This window comes from Buteo buteo, chromosome 7 (genome assembly GCF_964188355.1).
Source record: "Buteo buteo chromosome 7, bButBut1.hap1.1, whole genome shotgun sequence".
In the NCBI taxonomy this organism is placed as follows: Eukaryota; Metazoa; Chordata; class Aves; order Accipitriformes; family Accipitridae; genus Buteo; species Buteo buteo.
This window is the reverse complement of record NC_134177.1, coordinates 32947088-32970974: the sequence shown is the minus strand read 5'-3', so window position 1 is coordinate 32970974 and position 23887 is coordinate 32947088. Positions and strand designations below refer to the sequence as shown.

The 23887-nt window shown below is 47.1% G+C and overlaps 1 protein-coding gene across 1 annotated transcript; it reads right to left on the bottom strand.

The window, feature by feature from the left end:
- Positions 1 to 56: 56 nt before the first annotated feature.
- Positions 57 to 23768, bottom strand: STK25 (serine/threonine kinase 25). Its single transcript, XM_075032320.1, has 13 exons — positions 23572 to 23768; positions 22485 to 22611; positions 15852 to 16082; positions 14583 to 14639; positions 13371 to 13479; positions 11937 to 12094; positions 11481 to 11666; positions 11119 to 11264; positions 10102 to 10216; positions 9738 to 9809; positions 6134 to 6270; positions 604 to 4568; positions 57 to 137 (listed from the first exon to the last, which is right to left on the bottom strand). The coding sequence occupies exons 2-12, from the start codon at positions 22533 to 22535 to the stop codon at positions 4529 to 4531; spliced, it is 1302 nt and encodes a 433-aa protein (XP_074888421.1). The 5' UTR covers positions 22536 to 22611; positions 23572 to 23768; the 3' UTR covers positions 57 to 137; positions 604 to 4528.
- Between the last annotated feature and the right edge of the window lie 119 nt (positions 23769 to 23887).

Genomic DNA, 23887 nt, shown 5'->3' with positions numbered 1-23887 from the left:
CAGCAGAGAGACAGCACCAAGTCAGAATGATGTGGAGGAGGTGTCAGAGCTGCCTTTATGGAGCCTGTAAGTGCCACCTGCCTGGGGAGGGGGACAGCTCCAGGGCAGGGCAGGAGGAAGGGACTGACAAACACCACCTGAAATTCAGTGAGGATAAATGCAAAGTATAAAGATAAATGCCACCCTCTGTGGCACAGGCTGGGGCCTGCACAGTTGTGTCACAGGCTTGGGGCAGAGGCCCTGGGGTCCCCAAAAGCAAGCTGTGTTGAAGGGCAGTGCACATGCTCTGGTGTGTGTGTTATGAAAGCAAGGCCTGGCTAATTGCCAGAAGAGACAAGGGTAGAAGAGCAGGAGAAACATGTTTCTGCAAGTGCAGTGCAAGAGAGTGTGCAGTGTTTTCTGCACTGGTGGCCCTGGTGCTTTTAATTTTTTTTTCTTTTAACTAGCTGACAGAGGTAGCTTACTTGCTTAACATCAGCTAGACTTTGTCTAAGCTACCTCGATAAATCAGCTGTCAGTCTCCCTAGCATCCTGCATAAAGATCAGACTGAAATGTACCAGGTGTTATGGGTAGACGGAAGGAACTGTACAAGATGGCCTCACCCTCAGCAAGCACCATGGAGGCTTGGCTTTTGTACACTCCCTTGCAGGTTCCAGCCAAGTCTCTTCCCCTCACACTTGTTTTTCCATCTCGTATCATAGGGAACACTGCTTTAGCCTGGAACACAAGGAAACAACTTCAGACATTGAGAAAAATGATCAAAGAAAGAACACAGTGGAAGGACACACCCTAAAGGTGTTGGTGCATGACTGTTAAGTACTTACATGGCTAATCCACAGACTGAACACCTATGCTCTATTTATCCTCCTGTCACATCCATGTAGCAGAATAGTACTGTTACAACTCCTGTTGCAGGAGAGATGCAGTGAGCAGAAGTCCTTCCTTAAGATTTTTGGGCAATTGAGGAGTAGATGATCCTCAAGTTGCTTATGTGTATTAACCTGCAGCTCAATATTTCCTGTCTTGAGGATGTGTGTGCTAGCTGACCAGAAACCAAGGTCAGCAGGCAACAAAAGTCCCTTCTCGGGTGGAGAATACCATTTAAAATGCAGGAGCACAGGCTCTAAAAGCCAGAAACTTCACTATTCCTGGCAAAACTGCTTACCTCTTACCTTGGCAAGCTTTCAGATGGACGAGGATTTCAGTGTCATAGCAGTTCTTCTGTGCAATACCATGTAGTATTTTAATTTTACCAGAACCTTGCAGGAGTATTTTTGTCTTTGCTACAATCATGAGCAGTTTCCTTAAAGAGCACTAGGAAAGAACAGAATACAGCTGCTCCTTACTCATTGGTTTCTTGCTAGCAGGATGTATGTTAAGGAAGAGATGAACCCACGCTCTTGGGACCTCATGGCTTAATATCCGTGGTCTCATTTCATTTCAAAAAGCCATCCTTTCTGGCAAATGCTACCCGTGTTCCCTGCTTCCCGCGGGGCTGGCTGGCTGTCCTTAACTCAGTGTAAGAGAGTCCTGCTTCACTGCTTCAGAAACCAGAGCAAGTTTTTGCAGTAGTTCCTACCATGTGTTTAATGCAACTTACCAGAGCTGTTCTGGCAACTGCTCCCTTTGTCTTCCCCAGTTACAAGAGTGACTCCTGTTACAGCTGATAATTCACCTCCCTCTTTCATGTTGGTGACATCACCAGAGCTTTATCTCTGCTGAAGTGTCAGCAACATGCATGTACAGAAGGTGGTCAGCATCCAACTGTACTCAAACTGCTCGGGTGCAAGTGGAGCACGGCTTGCATGCAGTGAAGTTAAGTAAGTACTTCATTGTAAAAGTTTAGAGACTCTGACAGTTGGGGGAACATTAATTGTCAGAGCTTTCATTTTAGAAGGCAGACTTTCAGTCACCCCCACAAAATACAAGCTGTACCCACCTGTGTATCTCTGCGTGCTCATCCCCAAAGTGCTGCACTAAAACTACCCTTTCCCCACTTCAGCTGCGGATGAGAAAGGCTGCACCATCACCACAGTCCTGTCACCAGATCAATAAACAGACTCCAGCAGAAACCACACTGAAGCATTCTCCAGAGTACAGCTACCCTTTTGTGAACAGTGTGTGCTTCCCTTAACGCTGGTGTGCAACAGCTAAAGGAGTAACGTAATGTGCCTTTCACTGTATTCCCTCTGTGCACTGAAAGTACTTAAGACTGGGTCTGGCTCACGGGTCACCGTTAACTGTACGTGAGGCAGGAAGATGCAGGGGAAGACTAAGGAGAATGCAGAGAAAAGCAGTTTGAACAAATAGTTTTTCCCTAATAATACAAAGTTACACCAGCCTCATTTGTTTTGTTACTTTATTGAAAGTGGCAGATCCCTTTCAATGTTTTTAAAAACTAAAACCATTGTTTCTTTGAATACTGGACAAAGTTTGTGGGGATTGTTTTCTTTAAAAAGTTTACTCATTACACTGCAGTGCATGTGAGTAATAACACAGGGTACCTTATTGACACGATTTGCTACCGTCATGAACAGCAACTTTAAAAGCAGCAGGAGCCCTTCAGCTGCCTTTCTGCTGGACTGCAGCCTCTGCCTTCCACCTCAGTAAGTTTCCTGTCTATATGTTAACTCCTTTCTCCTGAGGAAAAAAAATGGGTTTGTTCTTCATCAATACAGGCTCCGAGATGGCTCTCACCACAGATAAATGCTGCTCTGCAGCAGATCTCCAGCAAGATCAAACAGCAGCACCTCTTCTCTACCGGACAAGTTCATAGTGTTTGCTGAGCCTGTATTTATCCATCAGAGAGGAAGAGTAAAGGATAGTCATAAGCTACAGTGAACACTGCACACCGGGAGGAGGGAATGTATGGTCCTTTTGAGCTACTTTTAGCCCAGCACTTACTTACAATCTGCAGGTCTGAATCAAAGTACCAAAAATCAAGCCTTGCTACTAAGTGGCCTATCTTAAAAAAAAAAAAAAATGCTGAACAGCTACAGCTTTTGTTCTCAGTGGCTTTGGGGTGAGTCACATCATTCACACACAAACACCCAGACAGAAAGATCTGGATAGCAAAGGTCTTGCTGACTTAATGGGAATATCTTTACAGTTAGAGAGCCAATCTCTAAGCAACTAGCTATCCAGAAGTTATTTTTCTAAGTCTTTTTTTGTAGACCCTTGAAGTATAGATTTAAGATCTGTGCATTTACCTGAATTAAAGATTTGCTTTATAAACTAGTATTATACAGAAAGCAAAGTTAGTTGGGGACAGTTCCACTGGAATACCCTAAGCAGCCACTATGGCAGTAGATGCTTTAATTTCTCTACTAGCAAACACCACCACAGCTCATCAATTGGAGCAGAGCCCTGGCTTCAGTGAGTTGAGATTCCAGGCTGAAAGAAGACCCAGAAAGGGAAAGTTGAGAAGAAGGGGATGGAGGCCTAGAGCAGCTTTTGCAAACCCCCAGCCACAACACCACACAGCTACCATTGCTGCTAGCCATCCAACTTATACCTTTCTGTAGATGACAGGTTTCTTGCCTCAAGAACTGCTGCACAACGTCAATCTGCCTTTTGCACTGAAGCCCCATCAGCGCCTTTGGCTGTTGTGTTCCCCCCCACTGCCTTTTTTTAATCCTTCTGCAACATTTGGGCACACACAGTAAGTGTCTGCTTTGCTTGACTTAGAGACTAGGACTGCCAAACCTGTGTATCTAGTTGCTTCAGTTGCAGAAAGCACCACAGAAAGGAACTTCACCAGCTCCCAAACCAAATGTAACCACTTTGCCTTCCAGTCCCTCCAGACCCAAGGCAAGTTCTGCTGTTGCCTGAATTAGATGAACCAAGGCCTAATACAAACTGATGTCCCAGAGCCAAAAAACAAGTACAGTCAGCAAACCCATCCTCCTGTGAAATGACAAGCTGGGAAAGAGCAGCAGCTTACTCGCTCAGCTGCTGCTATACTGGAAAGCTTTTCATTACTAGTGTGTGAAGGAGTTGAAGCAATCCTCCAGAACAACCGGAGACCTGCTCTCACTTTCCCAGAGGCCGTCATGCATGGAGAGCTTGCAAACATACCTGCACTCACACGTTACTTACTGCTCACAAACACTTCTTTAGGAAGGGCAGGAGGCTAAACCCATCAGGCTCACCTTTGAAACGTATCTCAATGGAAGAGAATCTCCCTCTTTTCCAGTAGCCAGGCATTTACCAGTACCAAGCTGTGAATCAAACCAAGCCAAAATGGATACATCCATAGGGAAACAATTAAAAACTGCATTGATTACATTGTAAAAACAATTAGACCACCCATCTCGGGTTCTGCAAAAGGTCTAAATTGTACTTGCATTGCAAACCCCACCCTGGGTTATCATGGAAACACGTGTAATATGGAGGCTCTGAAATGTCCCGGAGTCCGTAACACAATGTTACATCCAACAGCAGATGGTAGTCTGGATTAGAGATGTAGTTGGTATGAAGCTGGAAAAAATCCTTCCCCCCTCAAAACAGCACCAGGGAATGTCGGCGTCAGCGGGCAGAGGTCAGGTGGTTCCGACTGTGTGAAAACCTGCAAGAAAATAACAGGTGAAGCTGGTCACTACTATTCATTTCAAGCCTTCACCTGGAAGACAGCCCACACACACTGCACCAGGCAGCCTGTCTGTGGATGAAGAGGTAAGTAAGTGTGGATGTGTTTGTCCCCACCCCCATTGCCACTGTCAGTTTTCTAGATAAAGAAGTCTTGAAAGAAAAAAAACAGCAATTTAACAAAAAAACCAAGGTGGCACTTTTTTTAGGCTTTTAAGATTCGATTTTAGGCCAGTAAGAAATTTTGAGCATTAGTGTTTTACAGTAAGAAACCAACCAGGGTCTGTGAGGTTTTGCAATCCTCCAAAAAAACGCCAGCATCTTGCACTTATGCACCGTCCAGTAGTGCCACTTCTAGGCCAATAGAAGTGAATGATACTGAAACAGCTGCCCTGATGTCACCCAGCTGTGAGTACCTCCTGCTCAGCTAGAGGCTAAAGTTTTTGCAGGCATCACCAGGACACTTTCTGTCACCTCTGTGGGTCAGCCAGAAGAGATAAGAGTATTCTCTTTCGGGCTTTAAGTGATGATTAGATGTAGGAATCTAAACAAACAGGCCGACAGCATATTTGCTTGAAAGCTTGAATGACTTAGTAACAGAAGCCCTCAAGGATGGCCAGTTATTTTCAGTCCTTAATATCTAAGGCTTTTCTTTGACAGCATCCAATGGATACTTGAGCTACAAGGCACAAACTATGACAGCTTATACCCATCAGAAATAAATGCTTAGAAAGCCCAAGTTCAAGGGTGTAAAGACTGTAAACCTGAGCACAGAATGGCTCCTTTGGTCACATGTATAGCAAAATACTTCCAGCCTTCTAACCAGTGAGGGGCCAAATGTTAACGTTACTCAGCTGGTGAGGAAAGGGCGAGATTTAAGACAGCCTGCTGTGAAAGGGAGAAAAGCAAAATTAATGTTAAATAAAGCCTGATAAACCTGTGATCAGGATCTGACACTGTTGCCTGCGACACATGGATGTGACTGAACTTGGCGCCAGTACTGGAGGCAAATTTGACGCAGCACCTGCTGAGCAGCAAAGAACTTAATTCTACGAGACTTCACTTCAGGAAAAATACACTTTCCTGCTGCCTGAAGCTCAGCAAGCAGAGTGACTGGCTGCGGGTAGTGCTGTAAAGCACATTCCTTACGATGAAACAGATACTCACTATTAGAAGCAATCCCGATGACATTTTGCATAGTCCTCGCTACCTGGGTAATGGGACCAGCAGGACATCATATATCTATATATATCTAAGCAAGATGAAGGTGAATAGCAGCATCTTTCCATGCTCTGCAACATTCATCTACACTATAGAAACTTTTTCAGTGTGAGAAAGGACTTCTGAGGCAGGAAGAACCACTTCCATTAAATGAAAAGCAAGTTAAAAGAAGTGACTTAAGGGACTATCAGGTCAGCTGTCATCAATATTCACTTGTTGGGTGTCTTGACTGCTCAGCACCAACCTTTACTATAGCAATGGAGTATAACAATGGTTCAGTTGACTGCCAGCTCCAGCCCAGCTCACACTCTAGAGGACACTTACCTTTGTACCCGCTCTACCATGTGTGCTATCAGTTTGTCAGAGATGCCTGGGCAGGACTCCTCAGCCAAACTAAAGGCATTCTCCAGCTCCTCCATAGCTCCCACATTGCCTCCAGTCTGCTTGTGCTTATCTTTAAGCTGCAACCCAGAAACAGCACATTAGTTCCTTATCTCATTGCAGAAAGCACTGGTCAAGCAGTGCAGTACAGACATTAAGTCCCTTTCCCTTTTAGTATGACTCCACAAGGGTGCGGGAGGGCAAACATTCTTAAAAAATGAAAAAGGGCTCTTTTCACAGGTCAGGAAGACAGAAGTCCAATGTCAGTTGTCTGTGTCAACTTTCCTCCAGGTTCTGATAGCAATTGAAGTCCTTAACAAACAGGCCCTGATGTACTCCTAAACAAACTAAATGATATTAGAAATGGATCGACAGCCCTGAAAACCCATAAGCAGTAACAGAACAAGGAACTCCAGCGGTATCTGAACCAGTACAGTCACTCTTGCTGCTAACAACAGCTTAGCACCCAGAGGCACACAAAGGCTTGCAGACAGGTAGGGCAGAAAAATATCGTAACACCCGGAGTTAGTCATCACCACTTTTAATAACCACAAAAAAGTCTTGAGTAGCTTCTAGTGACTGGGAGGCCAAGGCAGACTACTACCACGCTATGGATCCTGAGCCACTTGATCTCCAACACTCCTCCCCAAGAGCGAGCTTTCCCCAGGGGAGCTGGGGAATGAAGCCCACGCACCAAGACCTCCATGTGCAGCATCTGCCCTAGATGAAAAGCCTCAGTTCACATCCATCATGGTTAGCGCACTCTGACTAGGCCTCACCAGCCACAAGTCTACTTGCACATGGTTCCAGTTGTTAATTTGAAATAGCTACACGTCTGTCCTTAAGAAACTCCTTACAGGTCACTGATGCTGAGGCCTGAAGGAGTCTGTCGTCAGAAAACCCACAGTTGCATCCTCTGCAGCATTTTCCCACCTCCTTCTCACAAGCAGCTCATGCAGCAGGCCCTTCCCTAGTGCGCGTCATTACACAGTGAGCTGAACAAAAATCAAAATCTTTTGTTGAACACGCAATGTCTGCCAGCTAACCACTGTCCAGTTCAATTAAGCTCCCGTTAGACTACGCTGATTAAAGGGCTTTACATAAGCCTCACAGTTCTTTGCCTGCAATTCTAGGATCAGCCTTTCCTGTTGTTGGAGCTCACCTTTTCTCCATGGTCCAGAAAGCAGGACAATATGAATGCTAATCCCCAGCTGCAGCCATCCCAGTGCTCTAAGTCCCCTGCTGGAAACAAAATGGTTCCTAGCCAAAAAGAGCTGCTGCCTCTTCAGTGGGGTAATTGCTCACTAACACAAAGCCTCAGCTGTGACAGCAACTCACACATGCCTCTGCTCATTCAGAAGTGGCAGGGGGCACAGAGGGCAACACCATTACACATCAAGGATACAGACTTCTTAGGCCAAAAATAGTTGTGATGCTAAAGCCAAGGATTTGATTTAACGTCTACCCGATCAAAGACTGCCTGCCTCAGAGCAAAATGAGACACAAGGTCTGTCCTGCAGGTAAGTTGCCAGTTTATCATCAGCCTTTGATGCCAAGCCACTGACCTTTAGCTTGCCCAGCAGCCTGTGATGTGAGCAGTCTGTGCTACCCTGCCACTTTCCACTGCAGAAGAGTTTTCTGTAGGTTAGCAGGGGGTTAGAGAGCTGTACCATGCAAAGAATTACAGGTTGGCTTTTATTTTACTGCTTAGTCCTCCAGCCCCAAATACCTTACCTTTCCTCCCTGCCCCAGAAAGGGCAGACAGGTTTCCAGATCTGCAGTTGCCCACATCTGTGTTAATGACCCAGCATGGGTCATTTTCAGTGTTAACATCCAATAATACACAGGCAGGGAAGACATATAAAAGATTATGAACAGCATCTCAGTAAGATTTCAATTCACAAAGCCCAGCTTCAGCCCTTTTATGGAAAGAGGTGATCAAAACCTAGCAGGTCTAAGAGGCAATAATACAATGGTGAGAAGGAGAAAGTCTGCTGTTGGTAGGAAACTAGAACTGAAAAGAACAACGCGTGCAACCAGCAGTGAAGCAGATTTCCTACTTAGAGAAGAGTTTTCTTCCAGCCCCCTACTACTGCACACAGAAGCCAGGTTATTTCAGAGACTGCCCAGAACCTTTCCTGCACCTGATTTTGCTGAGTGGGATGGGCAGAGCCAGCAGGGAAGTCTAAGCAAAGGAAAGGAGGATCAGCAAATCTGGGGCAAGGGAGTCAAACTAGCAGAAATGAAAAATCCAGGAAGCCACTTTCTGCCTGGAACTGGTGCAGCAAGGTTGGTAAGGAGAAGCACGAAGATGTACCCATTGGTTTGGAGAACTCACAGCTCTGACCACCCCCTCCCCCAGAAGGCAGCTAAACAGAAAGGACTGAGAACCAGATGTCAGTGATTATGCTGCACAAACAAACTGCCTGCATCAGAAACCAACATTATTTTTATCCATTTTTCTCTCATGGGTCTAGGCCTACAAGACCCAGACCCTCTGCATCATGCTCTGACCTCTGGAAAGTCAAGCCCAGTGGAGTACAGAAGAAGCCAGTTAGCTAAACCTCTCAATTTCCAAAGTGGTGCTGTCTCAAGAGCCTGCTTTTCAGAGTGACTTCTGCTTCCTGCCCTGCAGCAAACCCTCTTTCCACATAGCACTAGACCCGAGAAAAGAGATTTAAGCCCAGAGACTATCCCTGAAAAAGCACAGCTCTCTGCTGGGCCACCCCTGGAACAACATCAAGATCCGGAAAAGAGCAAGTCATCAGGATGAGAGAAACGGTCTCTGTGACCCAGCAACCCAAGAAAAGAACCCTGCCATGCAGTGTCTAAGTGATTTCTTCTGAAGCAGAACCACCTTTCCTATACTCCTGCTGGAAACAGCAACTGAAGCACCTAGCCAGCAGCCCCCTTATGATTATCATCCTCTTCTCCTCCCTTAAAACATCACCGAGCTGGAAAGACAATTCAGCTCTCCGTTGATACAGACACTATCCCATCATTAATGGTAGCTTTTAGTTCAACTCTGCATCCCCACCCAGAACACAAGGCAGGGAAACAGGGTGGACTTTCCAAACGCATTTTCTCTGTCTACCTTCCACAGGCCATATAGTGGTAACTCCTTGGCCTCGGCATGCTAGCAATAGCAGGCGTGTATAAATCAAGAAGGCAGCCTAGTAACTGGCAAAGCCAGTTCCTGCTCTAATCCACCCACATTTCCCTCAGTGACTCCGCTGTGGACAGCAGCCTATAGCATGAGGGCAGGGAACATGCACAGCAACATGCAAGCTCAAATACCTGCCTGCCCTAAAAGGAGCTGAACTTCAGCCATGATGGCCAGGGACATCAGACTCCAGAGTTACCCAGGCATTAGCAAGCCTAAGACACGGATAAGAAACAGGTACTCCTCTACCTTATCCTCACCAGAAGACAACATAGTAATGCTATGTTTCTAGGAACACAAGTGTATTGGAGAGGACACTCCAGGGACATACTCGCTTTCCACTTCATCTCCAGCCACCACAGACACCAAGAAGGTTCTACTCACCTCCCCAAAAACTGGGTGAACAAGTGTGGAGAGACATTGTGACCGTGGCTGCCTCTTGATGGGCTCAGTTGGCTAGAAAGCAACATGGAAAGAAGTTATAAGCATAAGCAAAGGCTCCCAGGGCACATAAACTACTAAGCCTCTGGTAAATTCACAGCACTTCGATGGCAGTCCCCTCACCAGGTCTCACGAAAGCCACGGATTGCAGAACCCTGATGATGCGGAAGAGGCAACTCTGGGGCACTAACCCTTGATACCAGACTGAAGTAAATTTTTAGACAGAACACGAGTGACTGGTAGCTTCCCCAAGACCCTCACTTGTGTTAGTTCAGTCCACCTCTGAAAGAACAGATAGCAAACAGACCTTCTGGGAACCATGAAGAGCCATTCCTTTGTGCAGCTTGCTCAAGGAGTTGGGGCGAATAGTTGGTGGGAATGTCCAGATTGGACCCTGGTCTCCATCCTCTGTGTCTCCATCACTGCAAATGAAAAGGGGAAGGTCAAGACAAAGCCTCAGCTCCATACACTGGGAGTTTTACCCATGCATTCCCATAGTCACAAGCTCTCCCCCATCTGATTGTCGTATCACCACAGGGGGCACAGGCATTTCCCTATCCCAGCAAAAATCCTAAAGAGAAACCGCTTCAGCCTCTACAGCCCATATACAGCACAACAGAGATCTGAGCCAAGTACTACATCACGTTTCCAAATCACCACAACCACCTTTCTGCTCTAGCCAGCTTGAAGACAGTTTCAAGTGCTAGTTAAATTTAGGAGACTTTGAAGACAATCCAAGCGCACAATTTGAGGGGCCAGGCTTAGATATTGCAAGCCAACCTCCCAGAATCATTGGTCACTTGAGTCGCTGCCACTACAGGTGAAGAGAAGATCTGTGACACCAGCCTGGCAACAAAGCGCTCTTTCCTCACCCAAGGCTCATAGCCTCATTATCCTCCACATCAGTACCAAAGCTCTCTACTCATGAATACACAAACACACATACACAGCTGTTACCACAGTTTCTGAAGCCTGTAGCTCTTGCATTTAACTGAATGTGCATAAAATAAAGGCAACAAGAGCCTTGTTTTACTAGTTACACACAGACTAGACATTTCTTGTTAGTACTTCTGATTCCTTACACTCAAAGAGGCTCCACAGGGTAAGACTAGAATAGAGTACCAGGTCCCACTGAACAGGAGGTAACAGCCTGTTTCTTCAGGCAGCAGTCACCTGCTCCCACAAACAGGTGCTCACAGGTCTCCCTGAGCTACTTTAAGATCTCCAACCAAGGTGGGGAAAAGACCCGAGCTGTTTGCAGTAGGCCACCCCAGGGCATGCAGGGTACAGCAGAGGCACCCCTCCATGCAGAACATGTACGTACATATCAGAATCACCAGAACTGGAATCTTCTCCATGGCCCTCCGACTTCCAGCGCTTGAATCGATCTATCAGCTCCATTAGGAATGAGGTTTTCTTGGTGTAGCGTGTGATGAACTTGTGCTTTAGCAATTCTTTAGCCGTTGGCCTCTGGAGCAAATAAGGAAAGCATGCTACATCTAACCATCTCCATACACTAAACACACAAGTGCATGGACTTCAATTCTCGCCAGGCTTGCCCGTCTATTCGGCAAGCTCAGTACTTCTTCCTCTCCAGGAGCCTTGCACCAAAAGGTCTTCCTGCTAAATAAATCTTTGACCTCTGCAATACTTTACCCAAATTCACAGGTGGACAGCAATACTCACAAATCTAGGATCCTTATTGAGGCAGGCTTCCACAAATTCCTTGAAGGGCTTGCTGTGGTGACCCTCAAGTGTTGGAGGGTTATTTTTGGGGATCAGGAAGAGAACCCTCATAGGATGCAAGTCAGAATTTGGAGGCTCTCCCTTTGCTAGTTCAATGGCTGTAATTCCAAGGGACCAGATGTCTGCCTGAAAGAAGAGCAAGAACAGTGACAGCACAGAACAGCAAGGAGCAATTCTGCAACATGGAAGCATGCAACTTTAGCACAGCCAAAGGGCTGATCACATAAAATCAGATAGGGTGTTTCATGTCTAATAGACAAACTTCTCCAACAGACCCTGAACCATAACAGCAAAGTATCATTCTTGCAATAAGCAGCACTTCCAATCCCTGTATTAACCCTAGCACCATCTCATATATAGTAGCACCAAGTAGCGATCCTCCTGCTCCCAGCTCACCTTGAAGTCATAAGCAGACTGTTTGATGACCTCTGGTGCCATCCAGAACGGAGTCCCGACAAAGGTGTTTCTCTTGATTTGTGTGTCTGTCAACTGTCCAGCCACCCCAAAGTCAGCCAGTTTCACATCTCCTTGTTCCGAAAGCAGCACGTTGGCAGCTGTTCACACAAATAAGCATTAAGTCCACTGGTTTCTGAATCATCTCCAGCACACACAGAACTGAATACTGAGAATAGACCTCCTGTGACATCCTCCTTTGCCCCAGTGAAAATGCTCAGCTTGGATTTCCAGCCTCAGACTCATTCTCATGCTCTGACCTCTGCTGGGTAACACGGAACAAGTTCCTCCACTTGGCTGGATCCGAAGGGGAATATTTCTAGGGGAGCAGCAAGGAGTAGATGTGAAGGGCCACACAATCAACTACATGCGATTCCTGGCCACACAAAGAAGAGAGGGCGACATGGCCCAAGATACCTCAAATGGTCTTGATTTTTTTTCAGAGTAGCATTCAGCACAGGTTAAATAGCAGGTCCTTCTAAAGAGCTCACAAATCCTGGTCTTGTACTGCTTCCCACCCACTCAGCTTGAGAGCAACATTGCTCATGTTTTGGGCCATGGGGGTTTTTTTGTAGGACTTTTCATTCTGAGAGAGACCCTACCTACAAACTTTCAGCATTTCCCAAGTCTGCTGGTGGCCAACAGTCCTGCACAGCTTGCAGCACTAGAAATGTGTAGTCTCACATATGTAGAAAAGATTCTGTTGTGTATCTCCCTGCAGGAGGTTTCTCTGCTCTGCTTGCTCACATCCCCTCCTGCAGAGGGTCAGAGCAGTTAGCATCCAACACTGGCCACATCTCCACAGCACTGTCCTCTCACCCTCCTGCTGTCCTTTGATGCTCTGTGCTCGGTGTGAGACTGCTTGTCGGGAGGCAGATGCCAGGTCTCTCTACACTGCATAAGGCCAATGACTATAAAAATCAGTAACAGGATAAGCTGACACAAGCTGCCCTGATTTTCTAGGGCTGTGAACCCTGCATGAGGACAGCTCACCTTCACAATAAGTTATAACCATAATAACCAGCATACACACGCCTTGGGGTCCAGCAGTAAAGCAAATGTCCAGACATAACTAAGAGTCGGCCAATATTTAAGCTTGCCTTTCATTGACTCCTTTGCTTTAGCCCCCTGCCTGTCCAAACTACAAATGCCAGAGAAGAGCTACAGATCCTTACTGTTACTCTAAACCCTAAAGACATGAAAAACATGACTTGCAATAAAATGATAAGCACCAGATTCAGAAACAAGCAATCCAACAGGAAAAGCAGCACTGAGAAACAGTCTTTGATACTTCTCAGATTATTGCTGTATAATACTTCTAAATCTTACGTTAATAACATCCCTTACAAGAAAGAGAGCTGAGCTCTCCCCTCTTACCTTTGATGTCTCTGTGGATCTTCCTCTCAGAGTGTAGATAATCCAAACCCTTTAGGATTTCTCTTAGGATAGTAGCTATATAAGTCTCCTCGAGGGGTCCCGGCTTCAGCTGATAAAGGGCAAAAGATGACTTAAAGGAGGGTGACTGATGCTTTGGATTTTCCAGCCTTTCAGTTTGTTACTTGGAAACCTTGGCCAAGCAGGTCACATTCAGCAGGAAACACCTACTGCATGCCTGGTGCACGTCCTGCAAGCAGAATGCTGGACTTTGCACCTGGCAACATTAAATGGAAAATCTTTGGGGGATTTTCTGTTAGTCTATTAAAGGCTTCCCAGACAAACAGCAGGATGCTCATCTCTCGCTTTGGCCTGGAAATACATTGGTGAACAGAACATCTTAACAGCTTCTCTTGTTCAAGTCTCTCTGCTAGCATGCAAGAACTGAATTTCAGCCACTGCAACAGCCTGGAGACAACTTCTACCCTCTGGCTATGGAGTTTTGTATCAAAGCTCTTCTTTCCATCAGTTCTCCTCTAAACAAGTCCTGCCTTCTCAGTGCAATAATTGAGGTTCTGACACTAAGATGACTTCTGCTGATGACAGCCCCTCTGCTACACCCTTCCTCCAAGTCAGTGCAGGCTCAGCAGTTTTCACTACATGACCTTAGTTACTGCTCTGGAAAAACAGGCTTTATTGTCCTAAGGAGAAAAGCAAAATCCTGTGACAGAATACAGCATGGCAGAACTTTGCCCATGCGTTTATTCTGCATTTGTATTCCCTTAAAATCTGGGGTAACTTGTTAGATGTAATTTGTATTATCAAACAGCTGGGAATCCTGATCATAGACCAGGTCCCTGCTGAGCTTGATGCTATGCAAGCACTGAACAATACGATGAACTCTTATTAGGTGAAGTATGGATTTACACTGCTCAAAAACAACTGGCTGCTGTCACATTTCAGTTTGCTGGCTCTTCCCATTGTAAAGCAGCAGAGCACGCTGGAGAACAGTGCTTTGACAGCTGAGCTCCGTGCAAACATTTCCTCTGTCCTGTGATATGCATAACCGGCATGTCTGTTCTGCACTGCCTACCCTTCAGGCACAGGGCTGTCAAAAAGATGGTGTATACCAAGTGAGTGTCCAGCTTATGGGCACTTCACAAACTAAGGCTCCAGCCAATGTTTGTCATGGTCCAGAGCTTACCACATACTTACCAAATCCAGGGCTGAACCTCCTCCTAGGTACTCCATGATTATCCACAGCTTAGTGCCCTGCAAGCAAGAGCACAAATCAAGAGGAAAGACAGTAAAAAAAGCAGGCAGAAAGGTGAAACACCCCAGAGGCAACAAGACACATGAGTAGTCCTGTACACAATCCAAGAGATGCTGCACACCACAGCTTTCAGAGGCTTAAGAAGGGAGCTCCCAAATCCCTCTTTCCTTCTGACACAGCATTATAGCAGTGGACCTGCCCCCAGTACATTTCTTTCTCTCGGTCTGCAGTTTTATCTGAGCAAGCTTAGTGGCCCTGCAGGCACCAGACTACACAGCCCACAGAGATAAGCATATTCTCAAGCTGGAGCCATTTAACATCGCTGCAACAGATCTAGCACATCTCCCTCTTGACAATGACAGGGGAGCTTTGCAGCCTTTGATCTCATTAACAGGACTGCCAGCTTGAAGGGTACAATCAGCAAGACACTCTTACTCCTCAGAGAAGAGAATTCCAGACAGGTTCACAGGGTCCTGGTAGGAGATAAGCAGCAGATCCAAGAAACTAGAGCTTGCTTGGTGTTTTCAGTAGAAGGCTGAGAAAATGCATTACAGCCTTTGGAAAAATACACAAGGAATAATCAGGATCCAAAGAGCTCAGGAACTATTTGCTACAGACCCAGTGTTACATATACCTCCAGCAGCCAGCATGCAGAGGCCACTTCTGGTCATGACCACTAGTAGCTTCCATTGGGGATTCCTAAACCTCTTCTCAATGGAAGTGGAATCAGCACTCCTGCGAAGACTCAGTTCCTGTTCTTTTCACCATTTCTGATGAAATGATGATCACAAGATCACAAAGTACAGTTTCAAACTCCTCTTCTTTCCAGAGGCATAAAGGCCCCAGTGGTAGTACCCTAAAACTGTGGTATTTTGGAAAAGTACTCCACAAACTTCCTTTCAAGAATGGTCAAACCGGGGAGAGGTCAGCCTCTTCAACAAATAATTTTCTCTCCAGTGAAGTGCCCTGCTCTTGGGACCACACTGTACCAGGCACCTCATTTCCATGTGCTCTGCAAGTGTCTTAAAGCCCAGCTTCCTATTAAGACCACATAAACGCAGTGAGCAGAGCCACTGCTGTTCCTGCTGCCACAGACACTCACAGATTGGGCACCTTTCAGTGCTGTATGCCACCATCAGCTGCAGCACCCATAGAGAAGCCCACCCCATTCCCAAACTTCTGGCAAGAGAATTACCATGGCTTTGTCCTACCTTCAAGTAGGAGCCATAGTACCGGGTGATGTAGGGACTATCACACTGGCTGAGCACTGTAATCTCCTGCTGGATGTCCTCAATTTCATCCTCAGCCTCCTCCAGATCAATGATCTTGATAGCAACCACCTCCTTGGTGCGGTTGTCAATCCCTTTATAGACTTCACCAAACGATCCTTTGCCAATCCGCTCCAGCTTGGTGAACAGCTCCTCAGGATCCACCCTGGAGTGCTAAAGCAGAAAGCAGAGATGGGAAACATCCATCAAGTCCCACGGCAGCCTGCAGAGCACCGTGCATACCCATACAGCTCATCTCCCTATCTATGCATCTACTGTGTTGTTTAATTCACCTGAAACTCACATATCCTAAAAGATCTCCACATGCTGAGAAGCTTAACACAGAATATATCTAAGATTAGAAGAACTGAAGAAACCTTTTACGTGGGCTTTCTGCCCCTGCAGACCACAGTGGGGGAAGAAGGGGACAGAAGCCCGGAAGGAGAATGTCAGCAAGTATCTCTATAGAAAGTGTCAGCACCTTTGGGACAGGACTGTTCAACTGCAGGCACTAAATTGGTGCCAAAGCAGCTCCATGAGCAAGCACTTGTTCACACTTGAATAGAGACAGGCAAGGCATATCAGAACCAGCCAGCTTTTGAAGATCCAGATGAGAAAATGGGCACAAGCAAGAGGCCATAGGAAGTTCACAAGGATGTTTCCCTAGACTGCCTTCCTGCATTCAAAGCTTGGCAAGATTTGAAAGATTTGCACCCTTCCCTACTTGTTTAGAGGGTGAAATACTCCAGTAATATAAGTACCAGTTCACATTAGCTGTCTTCTCTGCTACAGCCTGAGTTCCAAGCAGCACCCAGCCCTGCTCTCTTCAGATGTTTGCAGGGGGAGCCTCATGTCTTTTGGAAGGTCAGCAGCAAGTAGGCCAGACACCTGCCTATCCCAGAGGAGACAAGAGAGCTGAATGGACACTCCATCTGCAGACCTGCTTTTCTGGAACAGCCTCTCCTCTGGCTGGCACACCCAGATGCAAAAGCATTTCCCTCATTAGAAAAGCACATCAACTGGGAAGCTACCAACAGGATCATCAGAGAAATACTGACTCTTTAACAGCAGCTTCAAAAGTTAACTCTTTATTAAGATGAATACAGACAAGTAAGGGAAGAAATTAGAATCATTTTCTGATGCTATTTCATTCTGTCCAGCTGCAGACCAGGAGGTCCTGTTCTGCTTCATGCTACTAAAAGGCTCATTGTGATTAGTTTTTCTGCATTTTTTAAAAAATAAGTCTAGTTTAAAAAAAAAAAAAAAATCTTGGAAAATATGGCCTGACCTACAGGAAGCAGCCAAGCTGTTACACTGAGTTTTCCACACCCAGAACTTCTCAGTCTCACCTCCAAAATGTCACCCAGAGGGACCGCTACCTTGCAAGGGACTTGAGCTGGTAGAGATTTTATCTCAGAACAGGGCAGCTGCATTTTTCCATCCAACACCAGGATCTAGCAGCAGGCCATCACTGAGCAGCCCTAGGCGCTCCTTAATGATTAAGCCAGCCAGTCATTACAGGTTGTTTGCCTTCTGCACCCAGTGCATCTCTATATGGAGTAAGCCAGGCCCAGAGTAAGCTTTACAGTCAGCTCGCTCAACAGGATTTCCACGTGCATTCCAGTCTAAGACACAGAAGGATAACCAAATATCCTTGTGCATCCATGGCAACACCCAAACAGGCTGTACTTTGAACAAATGCACTGGAAACAGACTGGAGGGGATATGCAGAGATGAAAGGAACTGGAGATACATAACAGGGACTGGAGAGAGTGAGGCGGGGGAAAGAAAGAGATTTTGAGCTTGAAAAATGCCAGAAGACAACATGAGAATGACGACTGCAGCACAGGGAGAACAGTCTGGCTAGTCCAGGCTCACAAGAGGCCAGGAGCAGTTTCCACCTCTTGACCAACCTACAGGAAGGGGCAGCAAGGTGGCCCAGATGTTACCTTCAACAGTCACCTAGTGCACTGTAAAAATGCGACTCACTGTATCAGCCGCTCCCACACATCAGGGAGAAGGGAGAGAAAGAGGATCATCTCCTAGAAGCACCTGGCTCAGCTGGTAAAGGAAACACTATCCACATGAAACCTGCCAGGAAGCAACCCTGCAATAAAACCTTCCTCCCCTCCTGAGTAAGTAATTTTTCCATGAGAAAAGAAATGGCAAGGTGTAAGTTACTGCTCCCCTCCTCAGCCTGGCATGGCACACGAAAGAATTAGGACTGATTCTTCAAGAACAGGACATCAAACATAAGGGCACCAGCTACTGCAGGCAGCTTTTGGGACAACCACCGTTTTAGGTATCGGGCTCTGTGATCATGGACAGCTTTGTAAACAAGCTTCCATACTTCAATGTCGGTTTATCCCGTTTTCTGTGGAACAAAGCAGTTCAGGTCAGGGCGGTGAAGGAGACAAACCTTCCTGACAAGCACATGGAAACTTCACCCAAGGGACTCAGGAAAATGATACAACTCTGATGGGCAGAAGAGACAGGCCCATCACATTAGGTTGGAACACGGAACTTTGTAGGTACTGGATCTACCTTCTCAGTACCTGTCACTTCAAAACTGACCTGGAAATGCTTCAGAGCTCTCAGGAGACAGGGCAAGAGTATGACTCTACGGAGGGCCTCAGAACATGCGTCCCTTGACAGAGCTGCCAAAATCACACAAGTCATACCCAGCAACAGCCAGAACCTAGTGAGTGAGTATGGGGCAAAGTGGCAGAGAGTCATTCCAGCCACGGTTACAGTCTCCTGGACACCTGCTGCAGTACCAGAGTTGGCTAATGAACTTCTTCACTTTCTGTAAACAGGGAGGAGGAAACAGGCCCATCCCCAATACAAGCAGGTCAATGTCTGCCCAGTGGAACACCTTGTGAACTACCATTGTAGACAGCACAGAAGACATTGCCAGATGGCATTTTCATGAAAGCATTCCTGAATTCCCATGACAAACTAAGATAGATAAAATGATGCTAGTCTGCAGGACATCTGCTCAAAAGCTCTTGTCCATTAAAAAAAAGTTCCCGTTTGAGCCGCCACATGGTAACTCACTGCTGATGAGCAAATGTTCAGATCGATGGGCATAGAAGCATCGGCACTCACCAGACCGCAGAACAAATGTAGTTATGCCAGGAATGGAGAGCTATGCAAGTGCACCGCTCTGTCAGAAGAGAAGCACGCTGCTGCACTCGGGGTGGGGGGCTCAAGTGGGGGGCATGGGAGAAGAACATGTTCTGTGTAGCCTGACTCTCCCCTACGCCAATAGATTTGCACCTGCAGAGCACTGCAATGAAGGGTCTAACAAGCACAATCTACCCCTTTTCTAAATACAAATTAATCTCAGTGCCAGCCTTATTATCAGATAATCACCCTGGCTGCAAAGTAGAAAGTAAGAGAATCCAGATGAAATGCTTTACACCTGCATAAGTGACCACAGATAACCCAAAGAAGCTTATTAGCACCTGTCAACTTTGCAACTGCTCACCAGCTTGGGATCTTTCCATTTTCTTCCACATTCACAGAACCCACCAGGGCTGCAAAATGGAGCTCCAGGCCAGAGTCTGAAGAGCTAGCTGACCAGCTGCTGCTCCTTGTTCTACTACAATAAGTAAAGCCTTTAAGGGATAGTCACCTCACTGTACCTTTTTGCTTGACTGAATGTCAATTACACAGCAGTTCTGGAGCAAAGCGCCTCATGCTGTTTCTCCCCATTGAGAGCAGTCAGACACTAGAGATGGTTCAGTCAGGCATGAACAGGCTTTGGGGGGAGAGCACACAAAGCACTATCTTGGTTGTATCCACAGGAAGGGGAGGGAATAAGTAGGAGAGGGATGAGGACAATCTACGAGTAATGTGCTCCACTTTTGCCCTCCAGGATCTAATCTCACAGCACAGGAAAGAAGGATGCTCTGTCATGACAGGTGTGGGAGCATTTGCCATCACAACTGATGATGCCATGTTTTAAAACAGAGCGACTCACTGCAGACATCAGGAATTAAGAATTGCAGTGTGTTATGAGACAAGCCTGGCAGTAACACCAGCTGCTTCATGGGGAAAGAATGGGTTTGGCAGCTCTGACACCTCCAGCTGCAGAGACGTGATATCCACAGCCTTTGAGAGACTACAGAAGAAGGGTAAATAGCTACCCTGGAAAGTGTAGCCACCACCTGGAAAGATAAGCTGCATACCGGGAACAGAAGCAAATACCCTTTGAACCAGCTCAAGGTCTTCCCTCTGGGCTGTGTCCGGCTGGATCTCACTCTCAAAAGAGTCATATTGAGCACCATGAGCAAGAGTCACACCTGCATCTGCCGCATAAAACACTGAGAGGTACTGAAACCCTTTAGAAGTGAGAGTTCCTTGGTCTGGGGCAGTTCAGTATCAGAATCACTGTTCTATATGGGAGAAGTCTGTAACAGAAAAAGACTGTCATGGACATAGTAGTTTGAGAGCTGAAGCTGACTGGGAGTTTAGCAGCCTCCAAAGGTTTATATGGAACTACAGTGGCATTTAGTGTTATTTCTGACTAGAGCACTTTCCAACCAGACAAACAAACAAACATAATTTTCCTCTGCCAAATGCAGTGGAAGGAGGAAGTTGGTTTTAATAAACCTCAACTACTGACCTTCTTTCCTTCATTGCCTCCTCTCCTCCCCAACTTCCCATCCAGCATTTACCCACATTGCATGCTACACACTAACCTCTGGGCCACCAACAGAGATATCTGCAGCAGGCACTATGTTCTCTTTGGGGAAATCAGCTTTGTATCTGGAAATGTGGAAGCTTCCCTGTCTATATGAAATTTGTACATGGCTCTTTTCAACTGCTAAACCTGAGACAGTTTTGAACTTCTGGAGTACAGACAAGAGGGAAGTTTGTGTTCAACACTTTGAAACACACGAATTTGTCTGAAACGCCCAACTTGCTCCACAGATAGTATTATTTGCTTCAAGGGAGTGAAGCACTACTTAGCCAGAGAACTTGAATGGCTTCTTCAAGGTCACATAAGGAACAACAAAACTAGAAACAGAGCTCAGAAGAGAGCTTTAAACACAGTGACACAAATACATCGTCTAGCAGATAGGGCTCCCAATAAAGACTGGAGATCCACTGTTCTCTATGTACACAGCAAAGAGCAGCCAAGAAAAGAGAGAAAGCCAACTAGCTGAGGCAGGAAAATGGAGGCACAGAGGTAAAGCAACCTGGGGACTTGCCTAAGGTAACCCTGCACATCAGCAACAGAACTGGGAATCAAAGACAAGTCAAGCCTCTGACATCCCAGTCCAAGTCTTAGTCTCTCAATTTTCACAGTACCTCCCACCACTCCCTCAACTCTGGTGAAGAGAACTCTGAGCCAATTCCGACTGCAAGCCTCAGTTACATAGATTAGGAGGTCCCATCAAGGATTTCTGAAGAGCCCTGAGGAATGGACAACATGGACTGCTTTCCTATTCCAGGACCAGACAGAGAGTCATGGGATGATAGAATCTGAGAATGCCTTACATTTGCAGAATAAATTCAGAGACGAGACCACTGGAACTCTGATAAGCTTCATTAGTGAATGTTGTGTACAAAAAAGCTTCAGAGCAACATCCTCTGTAGCTACAGAACTCAGTTCTCAGCCCTAACCAGACAGTATCCTTTCCTTTTCCTTTCATTTCTCTCCCTGTACTATGACTCACTCAGGCACTGTATTTGCATTTAATTCCATACTCACTTTGAGGAAACAGTTTATGTGAAAGACAGCATGCAAACTAAGATGCATTCCAAATCAATTTTAAATCAGAAAAGGCTTGGAGAAAGCATCATCTCAAACCACTAAAGCTTTCAATATTATAACCCTATACCTAGGAGCAGAAGAGAAAAATGCCAAAAATTGTCACAAAACATGGTTTAACAAGACCTACATTCAGTATTGACATCTGCCAATAATCAAACACACACCACAACCAAATTCAGAAGAAAGAAGATTCTAGCCAATACTATCAATGTGGTTTAGCTTTTAGTCCCAAGTCATGACGTCATCCTTCCACATTCCTCTTATGAAAATGTCATCACAACAACAGGATTTAACCACATCCACTGAGGCTGATATCTCTCTCAGAAAAGTTAAACGTTCAGTATTAAATATCACTACCTCTTATGCATTTGGGTTACAAGCACCATTTTTCTCAGGCTACTGCTATGAACACTTCAGTACGTTATGTCTGGCACAGTCTGCACACAGCTTTTCTGTTCCCATTTCTAGACCTCCCCTCCCCAAAATACTCAGCGAGCCAATGATTCCCGTCTCCCTAAGAAGAGCAAAGTTAACTTCAGAGAAAGGCACCACGCTGGGTGAAGAATTCCCTCTCTATATCACTGGCAACTTAACACTCTCAGTCCAATGCCACCACAGAATAAGACACAAATCAATCAGCTAACAGGAGTAAACCGAGACACGTGCAAGAGAGATAAAGAGTGGCAAAAAGTGATTTTCTGGTGATTTGTTTTAAACTCATTTCAAGAGCAAACTTAAGACAGTTTGCTCTTGATACAAGAATTTAAAACAAATTTTTAATTGCCACTTACCTGGCTGGCAAATTCTCTCAAGTGTGCCATGCCTACAGGATGGTCAGACATCCGCTTTTGCAAAATCAGGGAGGGTTGGGACGCCGTAGCACAGCAGGAAAGCGATACTTTCTCATCCACTGGTCAACTGCAACAAGCAAGAACACAACAGCAATAACTCAAGGTTCTCAGAGCCTGGCTCATTCCCCAAAAGAGCTAGCTGCATCTTTCTTCTCCTTGATTTGCAGTTCTCCTTGAACCTACCAGCCCATTCTAAGTATGCCAGCCCCTCCTTGCAAACCCCATTTCTCAATTCTTTCAGACATGCCTTTCAGATGTATCAAAGAACCTCACTTTAATGATATACACTGACAAAGCCTCAGGCACCATTTTCCCCACCATCACCTCAGCATACTCCCCAGTATTATAGTTGTCCCTAAAGCACTATCCCCTCATCACCACTCCCAGCATCTTCCCCAGCACAGCCCACAGCGTTATCCTCAGACAGCCCTTTCCTCCTACTGTTCCCCAGTAATCCTCTCACGGAGGGTAGCCCTCCGCTCCCATTCTCCCCAGCACACCCACTTGCAACGCTCAGCTCCCCAGTGCACCTCTTTCTCCTCAGGGAGCCCCAACCTCACACCACGCCTCGGCGTTCCCCCGCCAGTTCTGCCCCCAGACCCTGTGCCCCTCATCAACCCTCTCCACAGGGCTCCCCTTCACCCCAGCAACAAAAGGGCCCCAACCCAGCACGACCCCTCAGCCCAGCCCCGGGCACTCCCGGCCCGGCCTTCTCCGGTGTCCCCTACCCCAGAGCTCCCCACCACAGCACCCTCAGCGTTCGCCCGTCACGGTGGCCCCACGGCCCTCCCCACACCCCCCAGCCCCGCTCAGGGACCCCTCACCCCACCTCACCCCCACCCCCCTCCTCCCAGTCACCCCCCCCAGGGCCCCCCGCCCCATCATGGCCTCCCCAGAGCCGCCCCACGCCAGCCCCCTTCACAGTTCCCCCCGCCCCGCACGGCCCCCTCAGGCCCCCCCTGTTGCGGATCCCCCTCCCCGCACAGTCCCTGGGGGCCCTCCCGGCCCCGGGCTCCGCCGCACCTACCCGGGCAGCCCGCCGCACTCTACGGCCAACGGTCCCCGCGCGAAGGGCGGCGCGGTGCCATGCCGGGCCGGGCCGGGCCCCGGCACACGGAGCCGCTGCCGCTCCGGGCTGCCCTGGGACACCCGAGCTCGGCCGCGGCGGCGAGGTCGCCGGGAGAAGAGGGGAGAGACGAGGAGAAGAGAGGGGTGGGGAGGGCCGGGCCGGGCGCAACAACACGGCGCGGCGGGGGCGGCGGGGGCCGCGGGGGAGGCCGCGCCGCGCTGCCTGCCGGGAGGCGTAGTTTTCGGGCCGTGCCGGCCGGCCGCGGGGGCGCCTC